The sequence below is a fragment of the Aythya marila genome (assembly GCF_965140915.1).
Source record: "Aythya marila genome assembly, chromosome: 10".
NCBI classification, from domain to species: Eukaryota; Metazoa; Chordata; class Aves; order Anseriformes; family Anatidae; genus Aythya; species Aythya marila.
The window spans coordinates 9308896-9333307 of NC_139051.1; the positions used below are offsets into that span (position 1 = coordinate 9308896).

At 59.6% G+C, this 24412-nt stretch overlaps 4 protein-coding genes across 4 annotated transcripts in view; 2 read left to right on the plus strand and 2 right to left on the minus strand.

Annotated features, from left to right (window-relative positions):
* P4HTM (prolyl 4-hydroxylase, transmembrane) lies at positions 1-15283 on the plus strand. The gene is made up of 9 exons (XM_082768159.1): positions 1-348; positions 434-515; positions 8986-9176; positions 9596-9692; positions 10514-10676; positions 12279-12464; positions 12845-12935; positions 13524-13647; positions 14920-15283. The coding sequence occupies exons 1-9, from the start codon at positions 79-81 to the stop codon at positions 15141-15143; spliced, it is 1428 nt and encodes a 475-aa protein (XP_082624285.1). The 5' UTR covers positions 1-78; the 3' UTR covers positions 15144-15283.
* On the minus strand, positions 3943-7851 carry LOC309881789 (secreted frizzled-related protein 5-like; the record flags this gene model as incomplete). The annotated part of the gene is made up of 4 exons (XM_082768160.1): positions 6550-7851; positions 6056-6228; positions 5145-5234; positions 3943-4277 (listed from the first exon to the last, which is right to left on the minus strand). The coding sequence occupies exons 1-4, from the start codon at positions 6873-6875 to the stop codon at positions 3943-3945; spliced, it is 924 nt and encodes a 307-aa protein (XP_082624286.1). The 5' UTR covers positions 6876-7851.
* Positions 15183-24412, plus strand: part of WDR6 (WD repeat domain 6) — a 13048-nt gene continuing 3818 nt past the window's right edge. Inside the window, exons 1-6 of the mRNA XM_082768157.1 lie at positions 15183-15359; positions 15472-17881; positions 18052-18147; positions 18270-18386; positions 18583-18701; positions 18826-19218. Of these exons, the coding sequence (XP_082624283.1) occupies positions 15293-15359; positions 15472-17881; positions 18052-18147; positions 18270-18386; positions 18583-18701; positions 18826-19218 (3202 nt within the window). The 5' untranslated portion in view covers positions 15183-15292. The remainder of the gene's footprint in view (positions 15360-15471; positions 17882-18051; positions 18148-18269; positions 18387-18582; positions 18702-18825; positions 19219-24412) is intronic.
* DALRD3 (DALR anticodon binding domain containing 3) lies at positions 19227-24401 on the minus strand. Its single transcript, XM_082768158.1, has 13 exons — positions 24131-24401; positions 23657-23955; positions 23305-23573; positions 23013-23071; positions 22795-22917; positions 22328-22398; positions 21797-21855; positions 21580-21662; positions 21153-21276; positions 21007-21065; positions 20798-20911; positions 20542-20610; positions 19227-20345 (listed from the first exon to the last, which is right to left on the minus strand). Exons 1-13 carry the CDS (start codon positions 24380-24382, stop codon positions 20226-20228), a joined length of 1701 nt encoding a protein of 566 aa, XP_082624284.1. The 5' UTR covers positions 24383-24401; the 3' UTR covers positions 19227-20225.

Here is a 24412-nt window from a genome sequence, read left to right on the forward strand (position 1 = left end):
CGTGTCCCCGCCCGCTGACGCAGCAGCCGCCCGGTTACCGCGGCGACGCGCGGGGCCTGGCGGGGCCGGGACGCGCTGATGGCGGCGGCGGCGGCGGCGGCAGGGCCTGAGGGGCCCCCGCTGCCCGGCCCGCCTGGGGGCCGCCCGCGGCCCGTGTGCTCGCGGCCCTATTTCCTCGTGCTGATGGTGTTTGCCCACCTCTACGTGCTCAACGTGCTGGGGCTGCTGCTCTTCGTGCACCTCAGCGCCGGGGACAACGGGGGCTCGCCCGCAGCCCCCCTCATCGCGCCCGTGCCGCCGCCTCCACCGCCGCCCGCCCGCGCCCTGCCGCGTCTGGAGGGCATCAAGGCAAGGCCGGGGGGGGGACACCGGGGATGGGGACGCTGTGGGGACGCTGTGGGGACACCGCCGCTCACCGCCGCTCTCCCCACAGGTCGGCCACACGCAGCGAGTGGAGCTGGTTCCCGGTAGGGCCCACGCCGTGCGCACCCTCAGCCTCAAGCCGCTGCTCTTCGGTGAGTGCCGGCACCGGGCACCGGGCTGGGATCCCTCAGGGGATGGGGCTGTGTGGGGTGGGTACGGGGTGGGCACCTGCCAGGATTTAACGCCGGGATTCGACCCTGGGGTTTGGAAGGTTGCTTGGAAGGTGGATGGTGAGGTTGGCTGTAAGCGTCGTTAAAGGGCTGGTGATTGATTAAAGGGTTGGTGATTGATTAAAGGGTTGGTGATTGATTAAAAAGCTGGCCCTCCACACATCACACAGTCCCCCCAACCCACCACCCGTTCAAAGATGAGCACTGAAGAGGACCTTGAAGAAGCCCCCGGGTGTTAGGGAGGGATGGGGGTGCGCGAGGTTTTGGCAGTAAATGGTGGTGAAGTGACTCGGTGCTTCAGTGCCGAGGTGAATAATGGCAGTGCTAGACTTGATGTCTTCCACCGTCCTGCTCTAGATTTATCTTTATTTCTGGCTGCCCTGGCGCACACCCACACAACATCCCTATTTCAGATACTTTAAAGCCGCCTTTACCTTTCTGTGATTCTTGCAGTGGCTGGCAAAGTCTCCCTGGTTGATCTCTGTGTTCTAGAAATCCACGAGAATATACAAATTAATTTTGGGGGGTCAAACAATTATTAATTCCCTATTACTACAAAGTCAGGGAAAACCTGTTGTCTCTGAAAAAATGATGCTGAGAGTCTTCTGGGTGCTTTGTCAATGATACGAGTTGTCCTCTGATTAAAAATTAACTATACACACTGAAAACCTGGCCATCAATCAGATACGTTTCTTATTACGGTCCTTTAATGCAACAAGTATCTGTAGGAAATACACAGAGTTCTCTTGTCATTTCTACATAGGTGACACTCCTGGTTTGCAAATTTCTAAGTGGATTTCTGAAAGACATTCATTGAATTGACACACACACACACCCCTCAGAAACTCACACACACACACACCCCCCTCAGCATTCACAGGATTGTTCTAATGCCCAGACTCAGGATTCAGGGTGATCAGGCTGCTTTTCCTGCTCCCGTTTCCACCTTCTCTGCCCCGCTGGTACTGCTTATGTAAAAGAGCTGATCCCGGCCTGCAAGGAAGGAGCTGAAGCTGATAAAGGCCGGCTGGTCCTGGCAGCAGTAATCCCACAGCCTGTGGTGTGTCACTCTGGCACCTCTGTCAGGTTCTGGGGCAGGCTTTGCCCTCTGATGTTGACATCAGGGAAAGCTCAAGGGACAGCGATGGACAGTCAATGTCTCAGATCCCCCACAAGTCTGTTCCCTTCTCTCCGATAAGAGGCCCTTATTTAGAAACCTTGACTTGCAAGACCACTCTTATCTCCCAGATGAACCTGCCAGGAGCCAGCCCTGGCTTTAAAAGACTTCCAGAGACTCCTCTATCTATGCAAACACCACCAACCTAAACTAACTTTTAAAAGCTAATTATTGCGTTGCTGCTGTTTAAACGAGCGGAGGTGTGGATTTAACAGGGCAGTGTTAGACGAAACCAGGAGTCCCTGGCAAAGAGAGGCTCCTGAAGTTCTGAGGGTTTCACTTCACAAGAGGTGTTGTGGCGTGCAAGAGCCAATTTAAGGAAATAAGTGGCTGGTTTGTGATCTTTGCTTTCAGCAAAGCCGGCTGTAGTGGGCCTGCAGGCAGCGGACGGCTTATTAATGGCTTAATGTGAGCTCTGTGCTCTGGAGCACGGGGCTGGGCACCACCAGGGACCTTGCGGTTTGTTTTCTTAAACGTGGGTAAGGCATCTATCTGCATTGGGCCCAAGTGTATTTCACAGAGCTATGCAAAAGTCCCTGCCCTATTTTTTTCTCCCCTCTGGCTACGAGACGTCATTTCTAAAGCTTGTAAGTCAGACCATCTGTGTGCTTCTTAGTTAGGAAACACTAGTAATCAAATAATCCTGTTAATGGAAATCAAATATCAGACAAAGCCTTTTCAACCTTCGGAGCTTTTACTTGTTCTGTTGTGTTTTCAAAATGCAGTCTGTTCAGAGGACGCTGCCCCTGCAGGGACCGCCTGGCAGCCGGTTCTGCGGATTGGGCGGCAGGCTGCAAGGCAAGGCAACGGGGAGGAATAAAAATAGGAAATCTCGCTGCGTTTTCCGCCGGAGCCTCGGGGAATTGAAGTAATCGCTGCACAAATGTCAGGGCGCAGCTGAATTTCAGTGGGAGCGGCGTGAGTGCTAATCTCAGCCCACACCGAATCTGAAGAGGCAATCTCTGCTCGGGCTGCTGGTGTGCTTTACGAGCACAGGGAGGCAATGTGTCTCCACCAAAGCTGCTGGCTCTCTCCACAACTGAGGCTGCCGACTTCTGCACAGGGAAGGACATATTTATCCCCAAAGCTGTTTTCCTCTGTCGTCTCCTTATTTCAGTCCCAAGTTTAATCCAGTGTAGAAAACTTTCCACGGGCAATGCTTTGTTAGGCAGCAGCAATCCGAGTTGTTTTCTCATGAGGGGTTGCTGTGCTCTGCTTTGTGGTCTGTCGTGTCAAGCTATGGCAGTGTTCACTGCTGAAAGTAATTACGGTCTTGGGTGAGAGAGTGATCTGCGGAGAGCTTCGTGAGGCTGGGTGTTGCCCCATTTTCTGTCTTTTCTGCGTGCAGAGGGAAGTGTAACGTTTCTGAGCTGGCAGGGGGAAGATGTGCAAAGAAGGGAGCTTAGGTTGTGCAGAAATACCTGCCGCTGGGCTGGGGCTCACCTCCGAGCCCCAGGCAAACCGCTGCTGCAAACCAAAGCGGAGCTGTTCCAGCAGCTGAGGTCCCAGCCCTGCTCTGCTCTCTCAAGGCTCTGGTGGTACCTTCAGTAATTCTGCAATTACCAGAATCTTCTGATCCAAACTGAATTTCTAATGTAAAAAAAGTGTTCCTAGTGGTGCAGAAATCCTCAGCTCGCTCTGCTGTGTGCCTTTCCTGCTCGAGGAGGGCTGTTTCCTTTTACCTGTGCAGATGCCTGTGAATGCTCAAGCAGCGAGCTGAAGGGACAGCCTGAGCTCAGGGGATGAGGTTTGCCTTAATTTTTAAGGGGCCTGGCATTGCCTGGGTGGGTTCCTCTCCCCCCTTAACTTACTTCGGGGTGTTCAAAACTAAAGTATTTGCTCCGTTACATAAAAAGCATCTCTAATCACTCAGGGAAACTTTAGCATCATTTCTGGACAGAAAGTGAGCCCACGCTTGGGCAAGATCAATCTTATCTTGAGTCCTGGATTTGCAGAGCCTTGAGAGAGGAGTGTGTTAGGGCTGTGTCCATGAGCTCTGTCTCAGTAAAACAGCTCTAGGGATCTGTCAGGGATCTGTGGTGAGGCCCTATCTGCTATGACTGCTTTGAATCACCTAAAAATACTGTGCACCTCCAGAAGACCGACTGCCTGGAAGAGGAGATTTCTAGCCGTAGGAAAGGGAGCGGTTTCTCCTTGGTGAAGTCGAGGTTTTCAGACCTTCCTGGCAGCCTGCTCGGGGCAGCGGTGATGTTTCCACCTGCGCACCGCCTGGTGCAGGTTCCTGTTCTTCTTCTGCCAGGCGTAGGCCTTGTTCACCACCACTTTGTCGCTCTGCACCTCTCCGCTGACGACGAAGACCCCCGCGTGGGTGCCCCTCATGATGTTGTGGGCGCAGGTGGCGTCGATGTCCAGCCACTGCTGGAGCCTGCCTGGGATCTCGGTTCGGAGGAGCGGGCCGTGCTTCAGGACCTCCACCCTGGAGGGGTCCAGGTCAAAGTCCGAGACTGTCGTGGTCGTGTTCTTCCTGAGGATTCGGATTTTCACCGCTGGAGGGGGAAAAAGAGCTGTTAGTTCTGTTCACGTTTCACAGCTCCCGGCTACTTAATGCAGCAACGCGAGGCTTTCTCGCTGTTCTGTGATGTGGGGGCACAGCCATCTGACCCCATGGAACTGCAGTGAACCTATAAAAGTTCTCAGCTGTGGTTAGCGTCCCCAGTACTGAAGGCTCTTCTTTTCACTCTGCTTTTCTCATGAGTGAAGAAGGCACGGCAGCTCCGCGGCACGGGCAGGAGCCCCGCAGGAAGCAGCGGCACAAGCAAGTGGGTGCAAAAAGTCCTGGGCTCGTGCAAATCACCAGGCTTTTCTCTGAGCTGGGATTTTGGGATGACATGGCTGCCAGCTGCCCAGGAATTTAACTGCTCTTTTACAGGTCATGTGCCTTAATTCAGAAGAATGTCCTGCAAACTTCAGGCCAGCAAACTGAGCAGATTCAGATCTGCCACCTGCTTGGGCTGGGAGAGGGAGAGTGGCACTACTGGGACGATGGTATTGCAGTTTGAAGTAGCTAACGTTGAGTTTGTGAAGGGTTTTATGGGCATCGATTGAAATGCTGGTCTCTGAGAAAACCAGTGCAGTGCTTGTATCTAGCAGACAGGCTGACAACAAGTCAGAGCCCACAGAAAATAAGCAAGACTTCCCCTTTGGTGCTGCATGGGTCTGGCTCGTCCTGCTACTTAACAGGTAAATTGAGAACTGAAAATCTCTGGGATCTGCTGTAAAAGCTGCAGTTCCTCCCAGTCATGTTTTTGTGGCCAAGCCACTTTTTGTGCATGCCACTGCTTGGCTGCTGGAGGCAGTGCCAGCGACTGCGAGGAGGAGGAGGAGGAAGAGGAGGAGGAATAGGGTGCACTCACCGAAGTCGTTGGCGCAGAGGTTTTCCAGGATCTCCCTGGCGCTGCTGGCCTCCTCCAGCTCGCAGTCCTTGCAGCTGGCTCGGGGCACTGCTGCAACAGAAATGTGGTTACACCACCCCTGTCGAACCTTGCTGGAAAAGGCATAAAACAATTCGGCTCGCAGTTTTGAAACAGCGCTTCCTCTGGAGCGACCCAGTCCCCGAGGGACAGCCTGGGCTGCCGGGATGGAAAAGTTAAGCTCTCTTTGCCATGCCTGGGGCGGGCAGCGCTCGCCGTGCTTTGTTTCAGCTTGCGTTTGCTGCTGCTTGTTGCAGCCGCAGTGAAAGTGCTTAACGATGGCTGCTCCTTGGGATGAGACTGAAAAGCAGTCCGTGTGCCCAGGTTCCACCCGGTGGGGCTGAAAGGAGGTGTTTTTTCTCCCATTAGCTTCTGTTCAGTCTCTCACCAGTGTTTGTTACTATCTGGGTGCTTTTTGTCCTTTAGCCTTAAAGATGTTTTCTTACGGAGCTCACCTCTGCAGAGGATCGTGCCCCTTTGTGCTGTTTCCTAACATTTAAAGAAGGGGCTTGAAAAAACCTTTCTGCATGTTTGTAGCAGAAACACCAGGGCTGCAGTGTCCCAGCTCAGCTGCAAGCACCCCTCGCCTCCCGGAGGCTGCACACCGCGTGCTCCCACATCTTTTACTGAGATTTCTCCCCCCTGCCCCGAGCCCCACGGGGTCTGAGGGCACCCAGGTGACCAACAAGCACCTGAGGGGATGAGCTCCAGTCAGCGCTCTGCTCATTCCCTAGTCACAGGGGAGTTCCCCCAGAGAACAAAATTCCCATTTTTATCTTAAATATAGCTTACAGCCAGCACAAACAAGGCACGGGCTCGTGCCCATGGGGAAAAAGAACGAGAAAACCCCTTACTTCTCCTGCTGGAGGAGCTTTCGTCCGTGGAGACCGCTGAGATGCACAGCTCGTGGTCTGCAGGAAACTTGTCGCAGTTGAGGATTTCGGGCCAGGGGTAGCCGTAACAAGCCATGACGGGCGCGCAGCTCCTCTTGACAGTCTCACACAAGCTGCGGCAGGGGTAGATGAGCCTGGGGAGGGAGGCGGGATGGGATGGGATGGGAGCAGCAACCGGATGGCTCAGCCCAGGGAGCAAACAACAAAAGGCTGGTTTTTGGTAGTCAGTTGGGAATTTTATTACCCCCCCACCCCCTCGTGAGTGTTTGTGTTTCACGCTCAGAGGGAAGGTCCCTGCTGGGTGATGCCTTGTCCCCTTGCTGTGCGGGGAAGCATTGCCTGAAAGTGACCATAATGATCGGATTTCACATGTTTTGTCTCGGGAGGCGAGTTCAGTCATGCTGCTGGGGACTCTTAACTGGCTACGGCCAAAATAACTCATAAAAACCTCTTACCTGTCCAAGCAGATTGGGGCAAAGAGGGAGCAGAGGAAAATCCTGGCGTCGGGGTGGCACTCCCTGGCCAGCAAGGGCAGCCAGCTGGAAGACTGCTGGATGACTTCAGGCATGGTCTCGTGCTCCAGCAGGTTGGGGATCCTCATCTCGGAGTAGCCGATGTCGTAGCACAGCGCCATGCCCCGTGGGATGGCCGTGCAGCTCGACGACCTCCTCAGGTAGCTCGCCCGCGTCCCCGGGCAGCCCCAGAGCAGCAGGCGCACCAGGAGGCCCGGCAGCCAGCGGCCTCCCCGCCTCGAGGGCTGCCTGTGCCTGGCCTCCTCCATCCTCGCAGCGGGCTCGGAGCGAGCGGCGCAGCCCGGACTGAGCCGCCGCGGACTGCGGGCTGCCTTTTATAGCCCGCGAGCCACCTCCGTGACGATCCATCCTCATTAAGTGCGGCCCTTTCAGAGCCCTCGTGGGGAAGACAATGCTCCAATTTTCGTTTGCCAGCGGCCCCGATTGTTTAGATTTTAGCAGGGGTTTGGCTTAGATCAGCAGGTGTGGAAATGAGGGCAGCCGGGGAGGGGTGAATGACTTGGCCGTGTGTCTCGGGGCCCTCTGTTTGACACCAGCGCGCCAACCCATCCCCTTTCTCTCGCTCCGGGATTAGTCATTATTTCATAAACCCCAATGTTTTCCTCTCTTTTGTGTTGTGGTTTTTTTTTTTTTGGTAAAAGCAATCAAGTGTTGCTCAAAGTCAATTAGGAGGCATTTGTTTAGCTGGATCTATTGTTGAGCGGGCAGGGAGATAGGATGGTCTCGCAGCCAGAAGTTAACTGTTTCGCAGAGCTGAGGAACCAATTTACAGCTGTGGAGGGAGGCTGTTTGCGCTCCCGATTGCCGGCGCTTAGCTGGAAGCCCCCTCACCTTGCAACCTGCCTGGCACGGAGCGCTTCCTGGCTAACACGATTTGTACTTCGTTACGAAATCCTATTACCACCGCTGAAGAGAGAGATTGTCCTTCCTCCGGCACGTAATTAAGATTCCAGAGTCATTATTTTAGCCCAGTTTGAGGAAACTGGAAATACTGGGACCGCCGCTTGCCAGCCTGTACGCTTAGCTCTGACCTGGGGCCGTGCCACCAAGTGGATCCCGGCCGGCGGAAGCATCCCCTGCTCCGAGGACTCTGTGCTGCCGGGGGCAGAAATTGTTTCCTCGGAGGGTGTTACGGATACAGCCGGCTGCATTGTGTTTCTGGGCCTTCGTTTCATTTTCTGCAGGGCGAGTTCTGGTTTGTGCTTTGCAAGAAGCCAACTGCACAGTGACAGTTGGAGCAGATAGGGTTGAGTTAAGGTCATGGAAGTAATTAACTTTTTTTTTTTTTTCCTCTCCCCCTTTGAAGGATTGCTGCTGTGGCTGGGATGTAACCTGTCCTCGGCACACACCTGCAGAAGCTCTGCGGGGCTGCAGTTTAGAGAGCAGGACTCGGGGTCCAGGAGCACTTAAACCTGCCCTGCTTTGATGGCTGTTCTTTCCCTCTTCAAAAGCCTCAGCAGCTGGGCACGAGGCAGCCGTAGCAGTGACAGGAGCCAGGCAGCGACATGTCCCCAGCCGTGTAACCACGCTGCAGGACCTCGCAGTGCTGCACGAGCGTGTGTGCTGTGCACCGTGCAGCCAGAGATCTCAGCCTCACAGTCATCAGTGGGGGCTTAATTTAAATTCTCTTAATGACAATTTGCTTGGGATCTGAGAACTGCAGGACTGCTGCTATTGTGCTGCAAAGTAAAGGCAGCGATACTGGGATGCTGCCTGGGTACGGAGCGTGGCATCCGCAGTGTGCAGGGCCTTCTGCTTTAATAACACATTGAAAGATCATTTTTAGCTGGGGATCAAGGAAACAAATGGGAATAAGTCAGGAAGCTGTCTCCTTGCTGTTTGAGTTTCACAGTAGAGCAGTGTGGCAGGTTCCCCCGAAAGGCATTCGGTTCTTTGCTGAGTGCTGCCTGCTCCATGTGAGAGCAGGGGGGCCTGAAACCCTGCCCATCACCGCCTCCACTGCAAAGACTTCTGGCCTCCCTTCCTGCAGAGCAGTAGTTCCCAGACTGCGCTCCACACGTAACCTTTGAAGTGATAATATGCAGCGATATGCCCTTGTTTGTTCTCTCCTTTGTGCATTGTGCTGGTCTGCAAGAAACTGAAGGGCTTGACCCCAGGGTCCAAACATTTAGGAACTGCTGCTGTAAAAATACCCACCCCCGCCCTCCGGTGTGTGGTGTGTGCTGTTTTAGAGCTCTGCAGGTAGAAGGGTGGATGTGTTTGAATGTCCCATCCCCCCGACTTCTTAGGAAGTTTCTAAATTTCCGTTTCTTTTTCTCTTTTGGGTGGCCTGCCATTGGTAAGGGTCCCACTGTAACAGTTCCTCAGTCTCTGTTGCTGCTCACACTTTTCCTGCAGAAATTCCTGACTTCCTGACAGAGGAGGAATGCAAGCTCATCATCCATCTGGCACAGCTGAAGGGGCTGCAGAAGAGCCAGATCCTACCAACGGATGACTACGAAGAAGCCATGGAAATGATAGAGATCAGCCAGATGGACATTTTCAATCTCCTTGACCACAATCAGGACGGGCAGCTGCAGCTCAAAGAGGTAGAGTGGATTTCTCCTTGCCAGGTATCCTCTTGAAGTGAATTTGTTCTGTTTGTGCAGCCTGTGCCAGAGCTGGCTGTGCCTTCCCACAGCTGACAGGACATCAGCAAAGTCTCCCATATTAATGATCCCGGGAGAGGGATAACGAGCACCCTGTCCACAGCTCTTCAGCACCCTTGTCCTGTATGGCAGGGTGCATCCATTTGCCATGACCTAAACTGGAAATAACAGTGCAGATCAGCCGCACGGTGTGGGGCTGCCAGGTGATTCCCACTCAAAGCTTTCTGCAGTGATGTGCTGACGCCTGGCTGACTGATGCTTTGCAGAGGAGAGTCGGCCAGGCCTCGAGCAGGGAAGCTGTAGGGCTGTGTGAGTGCAAGAAACCAGTGCCCGTTGGTTGATCCAGTTCTGAATTTCAGGTGTTGACCCACACCCGCCTGGGGAACGGCAGGTGGATGACTCCCGAAAACATCCGAGAGATGTACACTGCAGTCAAGGCTGATCCTGATGGGAACGGTAAGAGCTCTTCTTCCCTGGCAGGGGAGGGTGGCATCAGTGGATTTGGGGGTCACCTTGGTCAGCTTTTGGTGCTGAACCCCTTCCCTGCTGCCGCCAGCTCTCTGTATCCCAAGAGGCCACTTCTGCCCCTCCTTCCCCTGGCCTCCCGAGGGCTCCTGCTGGCCTGGACGTGCACTCTAACCTCTGCTGCTCTAATTAGAGTGTCCTCAATTAAGCAACTCTTCATTTCCTAATCAAATTAAGTGAATGCACAGGCTGTGCATGCTCTCTTCCAGTGACCTGGCATTGAGAGCACCAGAGAGGAGCTGCTTTGGAGTTGAAGCAGTACCCGTGTGAATGGCCAAATATCCGGAAGGCACCCCGTGCCCCGGGCTGGTGGCATTCTTGGCAGGGGCAGGAGCGTATGACTGAGTCGTCAGTGGCTTTTCCACCACTGTGGACACGCACAAATGGAAGGTCCTGTTAGAGGGCTCTTGGCAGGACCTCGTTTCCAGAGAGCAGCTTCCCTCCATTGTTGGGCTGGTGCGTGCCACCAAGGGAGCAGGTCACAACCTGGATGTGGCACTGCGTCATCCAAGACCACGTGGAGTAAGGGGAAGCAGGGACAGGGAGATGTGAGCAGGATGCTAGAAACGAGACCGGTGGATGATTTGGTTATGGTGGATGATTTGGTTATGATGAGCAGCACCTGAGGAGCTGCCCTGGGCTGACCTCAGGGGCTGGTCCTTCCTCCTGCCTGCGGGTGCTGCGTGCCCAGGAAGCAGCCCCGGCAGCACGCAGCAGTGTATTTATTGCCTGCTTCTGCTGTCTTCCCACAGGCGTGCTGAGCCTGGAGGAGTTCAAGCAGCTGAACATCCGCGATTTCCACAAGTACATGGGAAGCCAGAAAGTGAAGACGAGCGACTCAGTGCGCAACAGCCAGCACACCTGGCTGTACCAGGGCGAGGGGGCGCACCAGGTCATGAGATCCATACGGCAAAGGTAAGGGCTGAGCAGCCGCAGGGCGGTTGGGTTTGTGTAGGTGAAAGGACCACCTGTGCTGGGAGATGCAGTGGCAGACTTGTTAATATTCACACTTCCTAATTGCGTGAAAATCTGGAGTATAAAGAGCGTTGAACGCGGGCATGAAATGGGGAGAGGAGGTTCTCATTAGAACAAGAATTTGTATTGTCCCCTGGAAAAGGAAAAAGAAAAATCAAACCTTTCAGCATATCCATTCACTTTGGGGAACAGCCCTATAAAACCAAGAAGACTTGGCATTATATGAAATAATTCATTCTAATTAGTAAACGAGCTTACTGGGAGAAACTGCCCGTTTCCAATCCTGTCTGGGTGCCAGTAGTTACTGTCATTTGCTTTAGTTACTCATGCATTTCACCGGAGTCTGTCATAGCTGTTCAGAGCTGACTGAATAATAAGCACGACTTTATCTTGAGAAAGCCGAGTTAGTTTGATCATCTGAGTGCATGGATCACAGGGCGTCTCACAGCAGATGGGAGAGCCTCTTACCTTTCCTTTCACCTCAGCTTTGCTACTGGGAAGAGTTGAAACCCAGCTCGCAGGCCAAATCGTTTAGCTGTGGTGAGTTTCAGATAATTGGCTGGAGACTCGCTCCTTCTTGCGGTGCTGGTCCTCGCCCAGGACATGGGTGGGTAAAATCTGTCCCCAGGCTTGAAAACGGCCGTTGGCCACTCCTTTTCTTCAGCACATTCCAGAGGGAGAATGGGGTCGCATATTGCCTTAATTAGAGCAGACTGTGGCTGCCACTTTCTCCGTGCCAGCTAGCCGGCGCACACAGGCGCTGGCGTATTGCATTCACCCTCTTCGGTTTGCCAGCGTTAGAAAGCCCCCGTGGACCCGCAGGCACGCTGCTGAAGGACGCTGTTACAATCCTCCGTGGGACTGTGTGGTGCCTGGAGGGGCTTTGCCATCCCAACTCGGTGTGGCCTTCCCCTTGCGCCCACCCCGAGGGCTTCACCAGTCCAAGTTCTCAGAGCTGTGAGTGTTCTTTGGCAGGTCTCGAGCGGTACCTGCTTGCCTTGGGGATGATCTCAGATGTAAGCAGCGGAAAAAAACCCGAGCCCTCCGTGCCCCTCTGCCCTGGGGGGAGGCTGTTGAAAAGGCAACAGGGAAAGGTGAGTTAGGTGACGAGAATATTCCTAGAGCTAGTCTCTCATTCACTCTCAGCAGGGGCCCTGTGCTTTGCTAACTGTCCCCGAGGTCTGTAGGTGGTGTGCAGGAGTCCCGAGAAGCGATGAGATGGCACATGAAGGCTCCAGGGACACACACAGGAGGGATCTTTCTGAGCAAGCAAGGTCTTCATGAGAGCAGTCCTGCTGGAGATGCACCCTTCGTTCTTGTTTTTTTATTAACCTTGACGAGGAGTTTCTGAGCTGATGCTGATGGTCTAACAGATCTGTAAGGACCTGGTTATCTCTTGGCATGCTTCCTGCAGCCCATCCGTCTCTCCGGTCTTTTGGGGAAGGGGGTTTTCTTTCTCTGGATGTACTCGGTGCTTCGGGAGTAGCGGCTGACCAGACCGAAGTTGCCTTCCCCTCACCTGCTCTGCTCTCCTCTTCCCAGGGTAATGCGCCTCACTCGCTTGCCCCCCGAGATCGTGGAGCACAGCGAGCCCCTGCAGGTTGTGCGGTACGACCAGGGAGGCCACTACCATGCCCACATGGACAGCGGCCCCGTCTTCCCCGAGACTGCCTGCAGTCACACCAAGCTGGTCGCCAATGAAAGCGCTCCCTTCGAGACCTCGTGCCGGTAAGGCCCACATGTGTGGCTGGGGGGGACTGCAGAGCTCAGTGAGGCCTTGAAATAAAGCTTTTTGCAATCTGGAACGTTTTAGAGAAGAGGTGTGGAGAGCTGTTCCACCTCGTCTCACTTGGGACTCCTTGGTGGGGCTCACAACTGAGCTCTGGAGATTGGTGGAAATGCACCCTCACTGCTGTGATTGGGGATTTGCTGTGATTTGGGATTTTCTCTGTTGTCCTTGTCTTGTCCTTGGGGAAAAAACTGATGTGAACTGCATGTCTTGTGATGCCTTGGAGGTATGCACGGTGGAGGGCAGGGTGTGGACAGCCCCGTGCAGCTCCTCCTGCTGCAGTTGTGTCCCCTGACAGCCACTGTGCTCTGCCTTACAGGTACGTGACGGTGCTGTTCTACCTGAACAATGTGACGGGGGGAGGAGAAACTGTCTTTCCTATAGCTGACAACAGGACGTACGAAGAGATGGTGAGTGAGTCTCTCCTACATGTTACCCCTGGGGATTCTGAGGCCCACTGTGAGCCTCTGGATTCGCTGTAGCTGCAGAAGGGGTGCGTGAGGTTGGTGGACGTTAGCCTTAACAGCCAGAAAATGGGAAAGTTGTGCTCCACGTGCAGTGTTTTTGCTCAGAGGCCAAGGGAAGAGGTGCAGGGCTTTGGCAACTGCAGCTCTTCCCCACTGAGATGCACAAGGGATGGTCTTCTGACCTTGCTGCTGTAACACAGGTCCTGCTTGCTTGTATCTGGGCAATTTTCCTCAGACAAGGAAAATCTTGATTAATATTTATCTCAGGATAAATCTTTCCAGGTATGCTGTGCTGCTGTCAGGCAGTGCTTTAAGGAACGGGCAGCTGCTCAGAAACAGATCATGGATCTCCAGGGGGCTGAAATGGGCTGTTGCAAATGGGTTGTGAAAGCCCTGTCAGCCTTGAGCTGTTCCTGCGGGGCATTCAAGCAAAGGCCAGGGTGAAGGCTGGCAGCAGAGGCAACCCAGTCCACGCTTTGTTCCAGCTCTGTTTACGACACCTTCTCTGTTTTGTTGTTGTTTTTTGGCCAGTCTTTGATCCAGAACGACGTTGACCTGCGAGATACTCGGAAGAACTGTGACAAGGGCAATTTGCGAGTGAAACCTCAGCAAGGCACTGCTGTCTTCTGGTACAACTACCTGTCAGATGGAGAAGGTAGGGTTCCCCTTCAAGGCTTGGCTCTTGGGGAGGGCAGGACTGCAGGAGGTGACAGCCGTCTTCTGCGGGTTTTGCGGCAGCTGGGAGCTCAGAAGAGAGCCTAAGGGTGGTAGCTGCCTGCTAGTGGGAACTGTAGGGTCTACTTGTCACCAGCTGGCTAGGAGCTTCCTGACTCTGAAAAGCCTTTGTTTATAGGCAGTAGGTCAGTGGCTCCTGATGTCTTTGGGGGACGGGACTAGCTAGCAAACAAAGACCTTGGCTGCACTAGCCATCGCCAGCTGCCTTCCACCCTGCTGTGTGAGCTGAATCTCCTGCTGGAACTTGGTCTGCAATTCAAAGCGTGTCACTGATGTGGTGTTGCCCACAGGGATGGGGAGGGGAGGCAGACAAAGGCACGGCCATAAGCTCAGCAGCACAGGGAGGCACGGTCCACCCCGCGCGGGGCTCTGCCGTGCTTGGGGCCGGCTCCTGCTTTGTAGCTCAGCTGCAGCCCGATGATATATCTCCTTGGGGCTGTCTTTCTCACAAAGTGCAGTGCAGTTTTCCCTGACAGCCAGGCTGGGGGATTAACCTCAGTCTTCTAAGCTGTTTGGTGAGCATGACTCCAGAGCATTTCAACGGTGGGTTTTGAGCACTGGCAGGCAGGAATGTAGCATCCCATGTCTCTTGGGAGCAGCCCAGCTAGAGTTTCCATCTTGAGAAAATCCACAGCGAGGTCACAAGACCGCTGTTTGTCCCGTTGGACAATAATATCAACACCATCACTGCCCTACTAGGAGACCCCTGTTGTATTTTTATGAGTAAATTGTTCCTAAATGGAAAAAGGCTGCAGAAGTCTGCCACAGAAAATCCATGGGATCTCTATAAAGAGAGAGGATTGATTGGAACTGCTGAACCATGATGTGTAATGAGGCCTTGAACCTCTGGCTTCCACAAGCCTTCCAGTGGCAGCTCCCCTCTCTTTGATGCCACCCTCCCCTTTGGGGAAAAGTTCAGAAAAATGGCATCTGTGAAGCAGAATGCAAGAGCACCTTGTGTGGAGTGGAGACACAGGGACAACGGGCATTTTGCACGTGGGGAGCCCACCCTGGAGACCCTCGTGTAGGTGCTAGGATGGGGTTAGGGCGAAGGTGGAGGGGCACCAGGAGGAGCTGCCTGAACAGAGCCAGCTCCCTCCTTGTAGCTCAGTGACTCCTTACAAGCGCTGCGGGTTGGGAGCAGCATCAGCGTGCACCCGCGCTGCCTCCTAACAGCGCGTTGCTCCCGCAGGCTGGGTGGGAGAGCTGGACGACTTCGCCCTGCACGGGGGCTGCCTGGTCACGCAGGGCACCAAGTGGATCGCCAACAACTGGATCAACGTCGACCCCAACCGCAGGCGGCAGCAGCGGTTCCAGCAGGAGATGGAGCGCTACGGGGGGACGGGGGCCGGGGCCGGGAGCCCGGGCGAGTGGACCATGGACAAAGCCTACGGGGGGGCGCACGTGGAGCTGTAGGCGCGGGGCGGCGGGCTCCGAGCACGTGGCGTTTTCCCGCGCTGTGCTGAGGGCGGGCACCGAGCACGTGGCGTTTTCCCGCGCCGGCCGGGGGCGGGGCCTCGCGGCGCGCCAATAAAGCGTGCAGGGGAGGGCGGCGCCTCCCGGCCATGGAGTCGGTGGCGCTGGTGGCGCCGGTAACGGCGCTGGAGTTCGCCGGGGACGTGCTGCTGGCGGGTGAGCGGCCGGGGATGGGCACCGGGGACCGGGACGGGGATGGGGATGGGGATGGGGATGGGGATGGGGACGGGGTGGTGGTGGTGGCGGTGGCTGACGCGCTGTCCGGCAGGCACGGGCCCGGAGGTGGCGGCGTTCCTGCTGACCGGCGGCGGCGTGGCAACGGCGGCGGGGCGGCGGAGCGTGCTGCGTGAGGCCAGCGTGCTGGGGCTGCGGGCCGAGCCGGGCAGCGGCGAGAGGGGGGGCTCCGCGGTGCGGGTGGCGGCGTTCGGCGGCCGCTGGCTGGCCGTGCTGGCGGTGCGGCGGGGGCCCGGCGGTACCGGGGGCTCCCCGCTGCTGGCGGCGTGCGGCGGCGGGGGGGCGCGGCAGCTCGGGGAGCGGGTGTGGGAGGCTCGCTGGGCGCCGGGGGGGCGGCTGGCGCTGGCGCTGGGCGGCGGGGCCGTGGCGCTGTACGAGTGGCGGGGCGGGGGGCGCTGGCTGCGGCGGGCGCGGTGCGGGGGGGCCGGGGCGCTGCGCTGCGCCGTGCTGGCCGGGACGGGCTGGGGGCGGCTGGCGCTGGCGGCCGGCACGGCCACGGGGGACGTGGTGCTGTGGAGGGCGGCGGAGGCGGAGGAGCCGCGGCGGAGGCTGCGGGGGCACCGGGGCGCGGTGCTGGCGCTGAGCTACGCGGCGCCCCGGGGGCTGCTGGCCTCCGCCTCCGAGGATCGCAGCGTGCGGCTCTGGGCAGTGGGAGAGCTGGGAGGGAGCGGTGAAGCCGCGTGCCTGCTGCTGTGCTACGGGCACGGGGCCAGGGTGGCCGCCGTGGCGCTCCGGGGACCGAGCCCGGTGAGCGCCGGGGAGGACGGAGCCTGCCTGGAGTGGGGCGGCGGCGGCGGCGTGCGGCGGGCGAGGCGCGGGCACCGCGGGGCCCTGCGAGCCCTGGCCCTGCGCCCCGCCGGGGGGTGCCTCGCCACCGGCGGCTCCGACGGCGGAGCGCGGCTCTGGAGACCCCGGCGGGACGCCCCGAGCCCGGTGGCGGTGGCACTGGGAGCTCCAGGGCGGCCGCGGGCCGTGCGGCTGGCGGGGCCACACCGGGTGCTGGCGCTGGGCGAGGCGGGCGGGCTGGAGGTGTACGAGGAGGCGGCGGGGCGCTGGGTGCCGCTGCTCGGCCCCGCTGCCACCCCTGGGCCCCGCGGGGTGCTGGCTGTCACCCCCCTGCCCAGTGGGACCGACACGCTGTGCGCCCTGGCCGGTGGCCACGGGCATCTCCTCGTCTTCGCCCTTGACCAGCCCGAGCACGCCGCCAGGCTGAGGCTGTTCGAGGGGGCTGTGATGGGGCTCAGCTGGGCCCCCCGCCCCAGGCTGTCCCTTGTCACCGCTCTGCTGGCCTCCGGTCCCCACGGGGAGATGCTCTGGCTGGACGTCACCTGCTGCCCCGGGCGGGTGCCCTCAGTGCGGCTGATGGGGCGCTACCGGCTGCCCCCCTGCAGGCAGCGCTGGCACACCTGTGCTGCCTTCCTGCCCCGGGGAGGGCTGCTGGTGTGTGGGGACCGCCGGGGCTCCCTCCTCCTCTTCCCCTGCAGCAGCTCCCCGGGGACAGACACAGAGAACACCAGCACTGCTGACAGAGGTTCCCCGGTTGGTGAGGACTCTGAGAGCGAGTTGGAGCTCTCTTGTTTGTCTCACGATGGGACTCAGCCCCTTGAGGAACCTCTGTCTGTGCTCTTCGGGCTGCACGGGAAGGCCGGGGTCACCTCGGTGAGCTGCCACAAGGACTACATCTACAGCACGGGCCGGGACGGCTGCTACCGCCAGCTGCGCCTGCAGGGCCAGCGGCTGGAGGTCTTGTGGAAGCACAGGCCCTGCAAAGGGCTGCAGTGGATCGAGGAGCTGCGCTTCACCCCCGGCGGGGACCTCCTCGTGCTGGGATTTCACGCCGACAACTTTGTGGTGTGGAGCACCAGGACTGGGGAGAACCTCCACTGCATCCCCTGCGGAGGAGGGCACCGCTCCTGGAGCTACTGCAGCAGCCCCTCGGCCGAAACCTTCGCCTACATCAAGAGCGGGGACGTGATGCTCTACAGCAGCGAGGCCGAGCCCTGCGAGCAGCAGGTGCTGCTGGAGTCCCTGCATGGGCGGGAGATCGCCTGCGTGCGGCGCCTGGGGGCGGTGCGGGTGCCCGGCCGCCACCCCGTTAACGTCTTCGTCACCGGCAGCGAGGACACCACGGCCTGCGTGCTCACGCTCAGCGAGCAATCCCGTGCGGCCGTGCCCCTCGCCAGGCTCAGCGACCACATCTCCAGCGTGAGGGCGCTGGCGCTGGCCAGCCCCGCGCAGCCCGACGCGGTGGGTCTGTCTACCCTCCTGTTCTCGGCGGGCGGCCGGGCGCAGATCGAGTGCTACCGGCTGCTGTGCAGCGCCGACACGGCCTCCGAGAGCGCGGTGTCCTGCCAGGTCGTCCACGTGGCCTCCCACCGGCTGGACGAGCACTGGGATCGCATGAAAAACAGGCACAAGCTCGTCAAGATGGACCCGGAGACAAGGTGATGCTCAGTGGCTGCCCGAGGCTTCAAGGGGCTTTGGGGTTAGGGAGAGGCTCAGTCCTTGGGACCTCCGAGTGCCCAGAGCTGCGTCCAACGCTGGGCTCGGGCTGTGCTGTGACCCCTTCCCCCTGGAGCAGCGGGTGTGGAGCAAGTGTTGTGTGTTTGCCCAGGTACATGTCCCTCTCTGTTGTGCCTGGGACCACCACCGAGCAGCTGCCGGCACCCTGCAAGTTCCTGGCCGCCGCGTGCAGCGACGGATCCGTGCGGTGAGGAGCCACTGGTGGGCTCAGCTGCCAGCTCCACACCAGGAGCAGGGTGGCACCACGCAGGGATTGAGGTGCTGGGAGCCCCCTTCTCCCCGCACCAACCTCCCCCTGCTCCATCACAGGCTCTTTGTGCTGCTGGAGGCTGCCCAGAGGCTGCTGCTCGTGGCGGAGTCATTTCACCACCAGCGCTGCGTGCTGAAGGTGGAGGCGTTCCTGCACACACAGGCAGGAGGGGAGAGGTGAGTCCTGAGCACAAGGACAGTGCGCAGCACCAGGGCTTTGGGGAGAAGGCTCATCAGGGCTGGTGGAAGGGATGGAGCGCTTGTGGTTGTGGTGTCTGTGCAGCAGGGATGGGAGCAGTTGCTCCGTAATGGCAGTGGGGCCCTTCCTCTGAGCTGGAGGTGGCTCCAGTCTCCCTGAACACCTCCCTTTTAGGAGACACCTCCTGTGCAGTGCTGCAACCGATGGCAGTGTCGCCTTCTGGGACATCACCGCCCCTATCAGGGATGCCGCGGATGCCCTACAGCACGCTGAGGGGGAGATGCAGCCCCTGGGTGAGTGCAGCCCTGGACGGATCCTCTCCTGCCTCCCCGGGGATGCTGAGGCCGTCCCAGCAGCTGCCCTGCACGCTTCAGCCACACGGAGCCTTCCGTGTCCTAACAAAGCCTCTTTTCCCAGCCCTGGGCACCCCGCTGCTCACCATCACGGCTCACAGCTGCGGCGTCAACAGCCTCCACATCCGAGAGCTGCCCGAGGGACGCTTCCTGGTGGCCAGCGGCAGCGACGACGGCTCCATCCACGTCTGCCTGCTGGAGGTGGCGCTGAGCCGCGACGAGGCTGCGCCAGAGCCCTGCCTGCGTGTCCTGGAGCGGGTCTCCAGGCCCTGCGCCCACGCTGCCCACGTAACAGGGATCAGGGTGCTGCGACCGGACCTGCTGCTCTCCGCCTCCGTGGACCAGCGCCTGAGCTTGTGGCGCCTGCACTGGGGCAGCCTGGAGGCACTGAGCACCTCCTTCTTCCACGTGCCCGACCTGGCCGAGCTGGACTGCTGGGAGGAGGCGGAAGCAGAGGGTGAGCAGTGCTGGTACTGCGTGCTCTGCGGGCACGGCCTGGAGCTGCTGCGCTGCGCCGCCCCCGGGCAGCCCATGGAGAGATGATGCCCAGTAAGAGGGGGGCGTGCAGCAAATCCTGCTCCCCTGCGGTGACATGCGTGTTCTGTCACCTCAACCCCTGCCCTAGCCTGGAGCTGGGGGGGCTCAGTCCCTTGGGACAGCACAGCCTTGCCTGGGGGCAGCTGTGGCCTGGCCCTGACAGCTCCCAGGCACTAAAGGAAGAGCAGGAGAGTGTGAGCTCTCATTTCTCCTCCCGTGGTAAGGGAGGGGTGGGGTGCATCTTTCTAGCTCTGCTCCTAGAGAGGAAGCTGCTCAGGAGGGTGCTGAGCACAGCTCTGCACTGCTCAGCCACTCCAGGGCGGGTGCTCTGGGTGCAGTCCCACCACCCCAAAAAGCCTGGTGCTGTGCTTTTGGGACAGCAGGCTGCACGTAAGCACTGCTGCCCTGCTCCCTACAGCTGGGCAGGGGTGTGGGAACAGGCAGCAGCACAGCTCTCCCATCCTGTGCTCAGCACTGACCTTTTTCCCAGTCCCCACGCCTGTGTCCCTCCCTGCCCCTGGTGCTCACGGCTGGCTCAGACACGCAGCATTTGTCCAGCAACGCCTGTATTGGACCTGTCGGACCAAAGGTTCTGTATTGGCAGCCCTCGGGCTGCAGGAGCTCTCTGCCAGCAGAGCTGCCCTTCAATAAACGGCTTTGGAGATCAGTGCCTGGTGCTGTGGGTGTGCTGGGCCCCAGGGCTGCCTGCTGCATCACCTCCTTGTGCCCCGGGACGCTGCAGGCTCTTGCACATCCCCCACCCTGGGCACATCCCCAGACCCTCAGAACACAGTCTGGGAAGGGGGAGGCACCACGATGGGTTCAGGCGTGCCTGGACTCTCCCTCCCTTGCCCTCAGGCAGCCCTCTGTCCTTCCCCTAGGGGTGCTGGTGGCTGTCCCTCTGTGGTGCCACTCCTCGGGGGGGGCTCAGATCTGGCTGAGAGGAGGGAGGTGCAGCGTCGCCAGGGCACGGTGGAACACGTCTCTCACTGCTCCCAGCAGATGGAGGCGGGCGAACATCTGGTCAAAGAGGTGAGGGAAGGGCTCCTGCAAGGAGAAAGGCAGTGACAGGGTGGTGGCCACATTTCCTGACATTGCTGCCTCTTTCCCCTGCTTCCGTGTCCCTGAAGGGCTCTGCAGGACTGGCAGCCAGCAGCCTACTGCCAGCAGACACCCCACAGCTTTGCCCCACCCTGGGCAGGGCTGCAACCCTCCAACAACCAGCCTGGGACATTCGACTCACCCCGAGAATGTGGACCCGGTTGTAGTAGGAGCTGAAGTCCATGCTGAGCTGGACCAGGAACTTGCACACCTGCAACACAGAGCTGCTGTTAGTACAAGGGCTCTGGCCAGCCTGGAGCCACCCCGTGCAGCATGAGCAGCGCCGTGTTTGCCATCTCCCCAGGGATCCCCCTCAGCACCCACCCTGTGGAGGCAGGGCCTTGCCCAGGGGCAGGGCTCTCGGAGCACCTATGGGTGCTCTGGGGTGTTGCACTCACTGCCTCGGTGTTGGCTGTGATCCGGAGCCCCTTGCTGGGTGCGGGCAGCTGTGCTGCTTGCTGCAGGACTTCAGGGAAAGGCAGGAGGTAGTTGAAAAGCAGGAGCCATTCTCCCTGTGAAAAGGGTACCCCTGTCAGAGAGGGCCAGGAGCAGCCAGCCCGGGGAGCTGTGGGCATGCAGGTCTTGGGCCCCATCCCTCTGCGCTCACCTCTTCCCGGAGGCAGGAAAAGTTCAGCGTGGACGCTGGTGGCAGAGGCGGGTACGTTCCTGGAAAGGAAGGAGGAGACTGTGGTTGTGCCCAGAGAAGGCTGCAGGCACGAGGAGCAGCCTGGGGGTGGCAGGGCAGGCGCTCACCCTGCTCCACAGCCCGCTGGTAGGTGTCAAACAGCGTGGCCAGCCGGGCGCAGTTGTACATCACGAAGGCGCCGCTCTTGGTTCCCTTTGTGGAGATGCTGCTGGCCTCCAGGTCCAGGGTGAGCTGCGGGCAGGGGGGAGCTGCAGGAGGGGCTGTGCAGCAAGGAGCCAGCCCTGCGCCTCCTGCAGCCCTCCCCAGCAGCCAGAACACAACCACCAGGCTGAGCACCGTGCCCACACCCTGCGCATCCCACTGCTGCACCCCGTGGAAACCCAACCCCTCATCGAGCTTCAGGCAGCCGCAGGGTCAGTGCAGTGCCTCCCCTCACCCCGTGCTTCGCGTCCCCCTGCTCCTGCTGCTCCTCCACCTGCGCTGTGCTCCCGCTGCCCCGCTCTGTGCAAACCACGGCGCTCGTGGGCGTCCTACCTGGCTGCGGTGCGCGGTGCTCAGCAGCTCAAACCTGATGGCAGCCACCGTGAGGGTCTCGATCACCTCCGTCCAGGCCTCGTCTGCGGGACACGCGGGGTGGCGTCAGGCACCGCTCGCTGCAGCCCCGGCAGGAAACCTCCGGGGGGCTCTGCACAGCCGGGCGGGGGGCTGGGAACCACGGCGCCTGCCCAGCCCCGACCCCTCAGGCTCTCACCGTGCGCGAGCTCCCCGTACTTCATCACGGAGGCATCGTACATCTGGCGCTTTCGGAGCCTGGGGGGAACACGGACACTCAGAGCCACCGCCTCTGCCCAGCGTGCATCCACAGTCTGCCCCCAGCCTCCCTCAGCCCTGCTGCAACAGCAGCACGCAGAACCCACCCGCAGCAGGCCAGGGAGAGCTGCACTGCTGCTAGCAGTGGGGAAAAAGCCTCTGCACCAGGCCCAGGCTCTGCCTTTTGGCTTAAAAAGGGCTGCGCCATGCCAGGGCTGTCTGCTAACGCAGGGAGGCAGCAGCTCAGCGAGGGGGATGCTGAGCCTCGGGAGGGCAAAACAGTTCTTCTCCTGCCCCATCCTGCATCTCCAGACCTCTAGAAATGGCCACGAGGAACAGAAAAGCAGAATTGAGGAACCTGGAGTTGCACAGGATTCTCCCTGCACCACCAGGGAGCTCCGCAGAGCCAAACAGCACAGCACAAGACACCAGGCTAGCAGCACAACAGGCTCCTTGCTCAACACCCACTTACTGGAAGTACTGGTCTGCCCCGATGGGGAACGAGGGGTTCGTCACCTTCACTGGCCCACAGACAAGGTGCTTCTGAAAGAGAGAGGAGGGCGTGCTAGGGCAAAGGCTCAGAAGCTCTGCTGAAATGCGGTGCAGGAAGAGCTGTGCCTGCAGAGCTGCCAGGAAAAGCTCTGCTCACGTCATGGGAAAAGGGGGGCTGCTAAAACACAGCACTGCATTCAGTTAAGACACTCCTATTCTAGCTGTGTCCCTGCAGTTTTCTCCTGTTCCTCTTTCTTTAGTGCTAAAATTGCAAGGGAATGGGTACTGCTCCGCTGCCCAGGCAAGAGGAGAGGGGCTGCCAAGGGGAAGGGAAGCCTCGCAAAGGTGCAAGGCTGGGCCTCAGCACCCCCTGCAGAGGTTGACGACGGGCTGCCTCAGCACAAAGATGCAGGGGGGCCACAATGAGGAAGGTGTGAAATTCCTCACCTGCGAAGCTGTGTGGGCTCCTGGATCCAAAATCCTCCAGAGCAGGTCCATCTGCTGCTGCTGGAATTCCTCCTCGCAGCTCACCACGTGCACGATGCTGCAGCGGCTCCCCTGGCCTTCAGCCTGTGGCAGAGCACAGCAGCGAGTTCAAATGCTGCCACGTGACAGGAGGGAACATCTGGAGAGCGACTGCCAGGCAGCACCGCGGGGTCACTCACCGTGCACTGCAGAACGGCCTGCTGCAGCTCAGCCAGGGACCGCAGCTTCCCCTCTGTCACTGAAAGGAGGAAGGATACTCAGAGTGGGACAAAGGGCTCGTCTCACACAGCTGGGTCTGCCCCAGGCTGTCTGCGTTTCTGGCTCAAACCAGATTGAAAGGGAGTAAAAGGAGGAAGCTATCTGAACCTAAACGCCCCTTATTCTCTGTAAGAACAGGAAAAAGCAAACAGGCCTTTTACAGCCTTTCTCCCCTGCCATTACACCAGAGTGTAACGCCCACGTGAGGCTCACCAAGAAGGACATCCAGGTTGGGGTCGTAGCCCACCAAGCCCTGCTGCTCCACGAAACTCTTCAGGTGCACTTTACAGACCACATCCTCCGGCAGCGAGGCTGCACCTGGTTCACACGCTGCGGCGTAGGGACAGCGGCTGAGCACTTGCTTCAAGGCTGAGACAGCGTCAGGGCCGGCGGCACCACCGCAGGGCCACTCCACACGGAGCTGCCGCAGCACCTCCAGGCTCCCCTGGTCGCTGACAGCAGGGACCAGGTGGGCGCTGACCCTGCGGGCGAGCAACAAAAGCATGTGCCATGCGCATGACACGGGCGGCGTGACACTAGCAAGACGTGGGGGCGAGGCACTCACCCCTGAGCACGCAGCAGCTGGGCCAGGTGGTCGGCGAGCAGCACGGGGCGCAGGTGGCGGGGCGCCAGGGCAGCGGGGCGGCGCAGGGCCGGGCAGTGCAGCACCACCGCCTCCTGCCCCGGCTCCTGCCTCGCAGCGGGTGGGGGCTCCGTGGCGGGCGGGGGGCCCAGCAGTTGGCGGAAGGCCTCGGGGCGCCGCAGCTGCACGGCCAGCCCCGCGCCCGTCTGCTGGCAGCCCCGAACCCGCAGCGCCCCGGGGCCCGACGCTGACGTCACGCCCGCGATGACGTCAGGGGGCACCTAAGGGGCAAGAAGCGCGGGGATCGGGGGCTGCACGTGGCGAGGCCACGCCCCCTGGCTGCAAGCCACACCCCTATTGCATAGGCCACGCCCCCAGTGCGTAGGCCACGCCCCCCGCCCCTCAGCCCTCAGGCCCCGCGGCCTACCCGAGGCCTACCCGCCCCTCCCCGCCTACCTGCCCCCCGCTGAAGGCTGCCCTCAGCGCGGCGCGCGGCGCCAGGAAGTCCCGGTGCCGCAGGTTGCGGGCGCTGCTCTCCTTCACCCACAGCCCCGCCGGGCCCCCCAGCGCCGCGCTCAGCGCCCGCAGCGTCGCCGCCACCGCCGGGCGGCCCTCGGCCGTCTCCATAGCAGCCCGGCCGCCGCTTCCGGTGGCGGGGCGGAAGTGACGACACCGAGCCGCCCGATCTCGGAGGAGCGCGCCCGCCATGTTGAGCGAGGCGCGCGGCGCTGCCCGGCG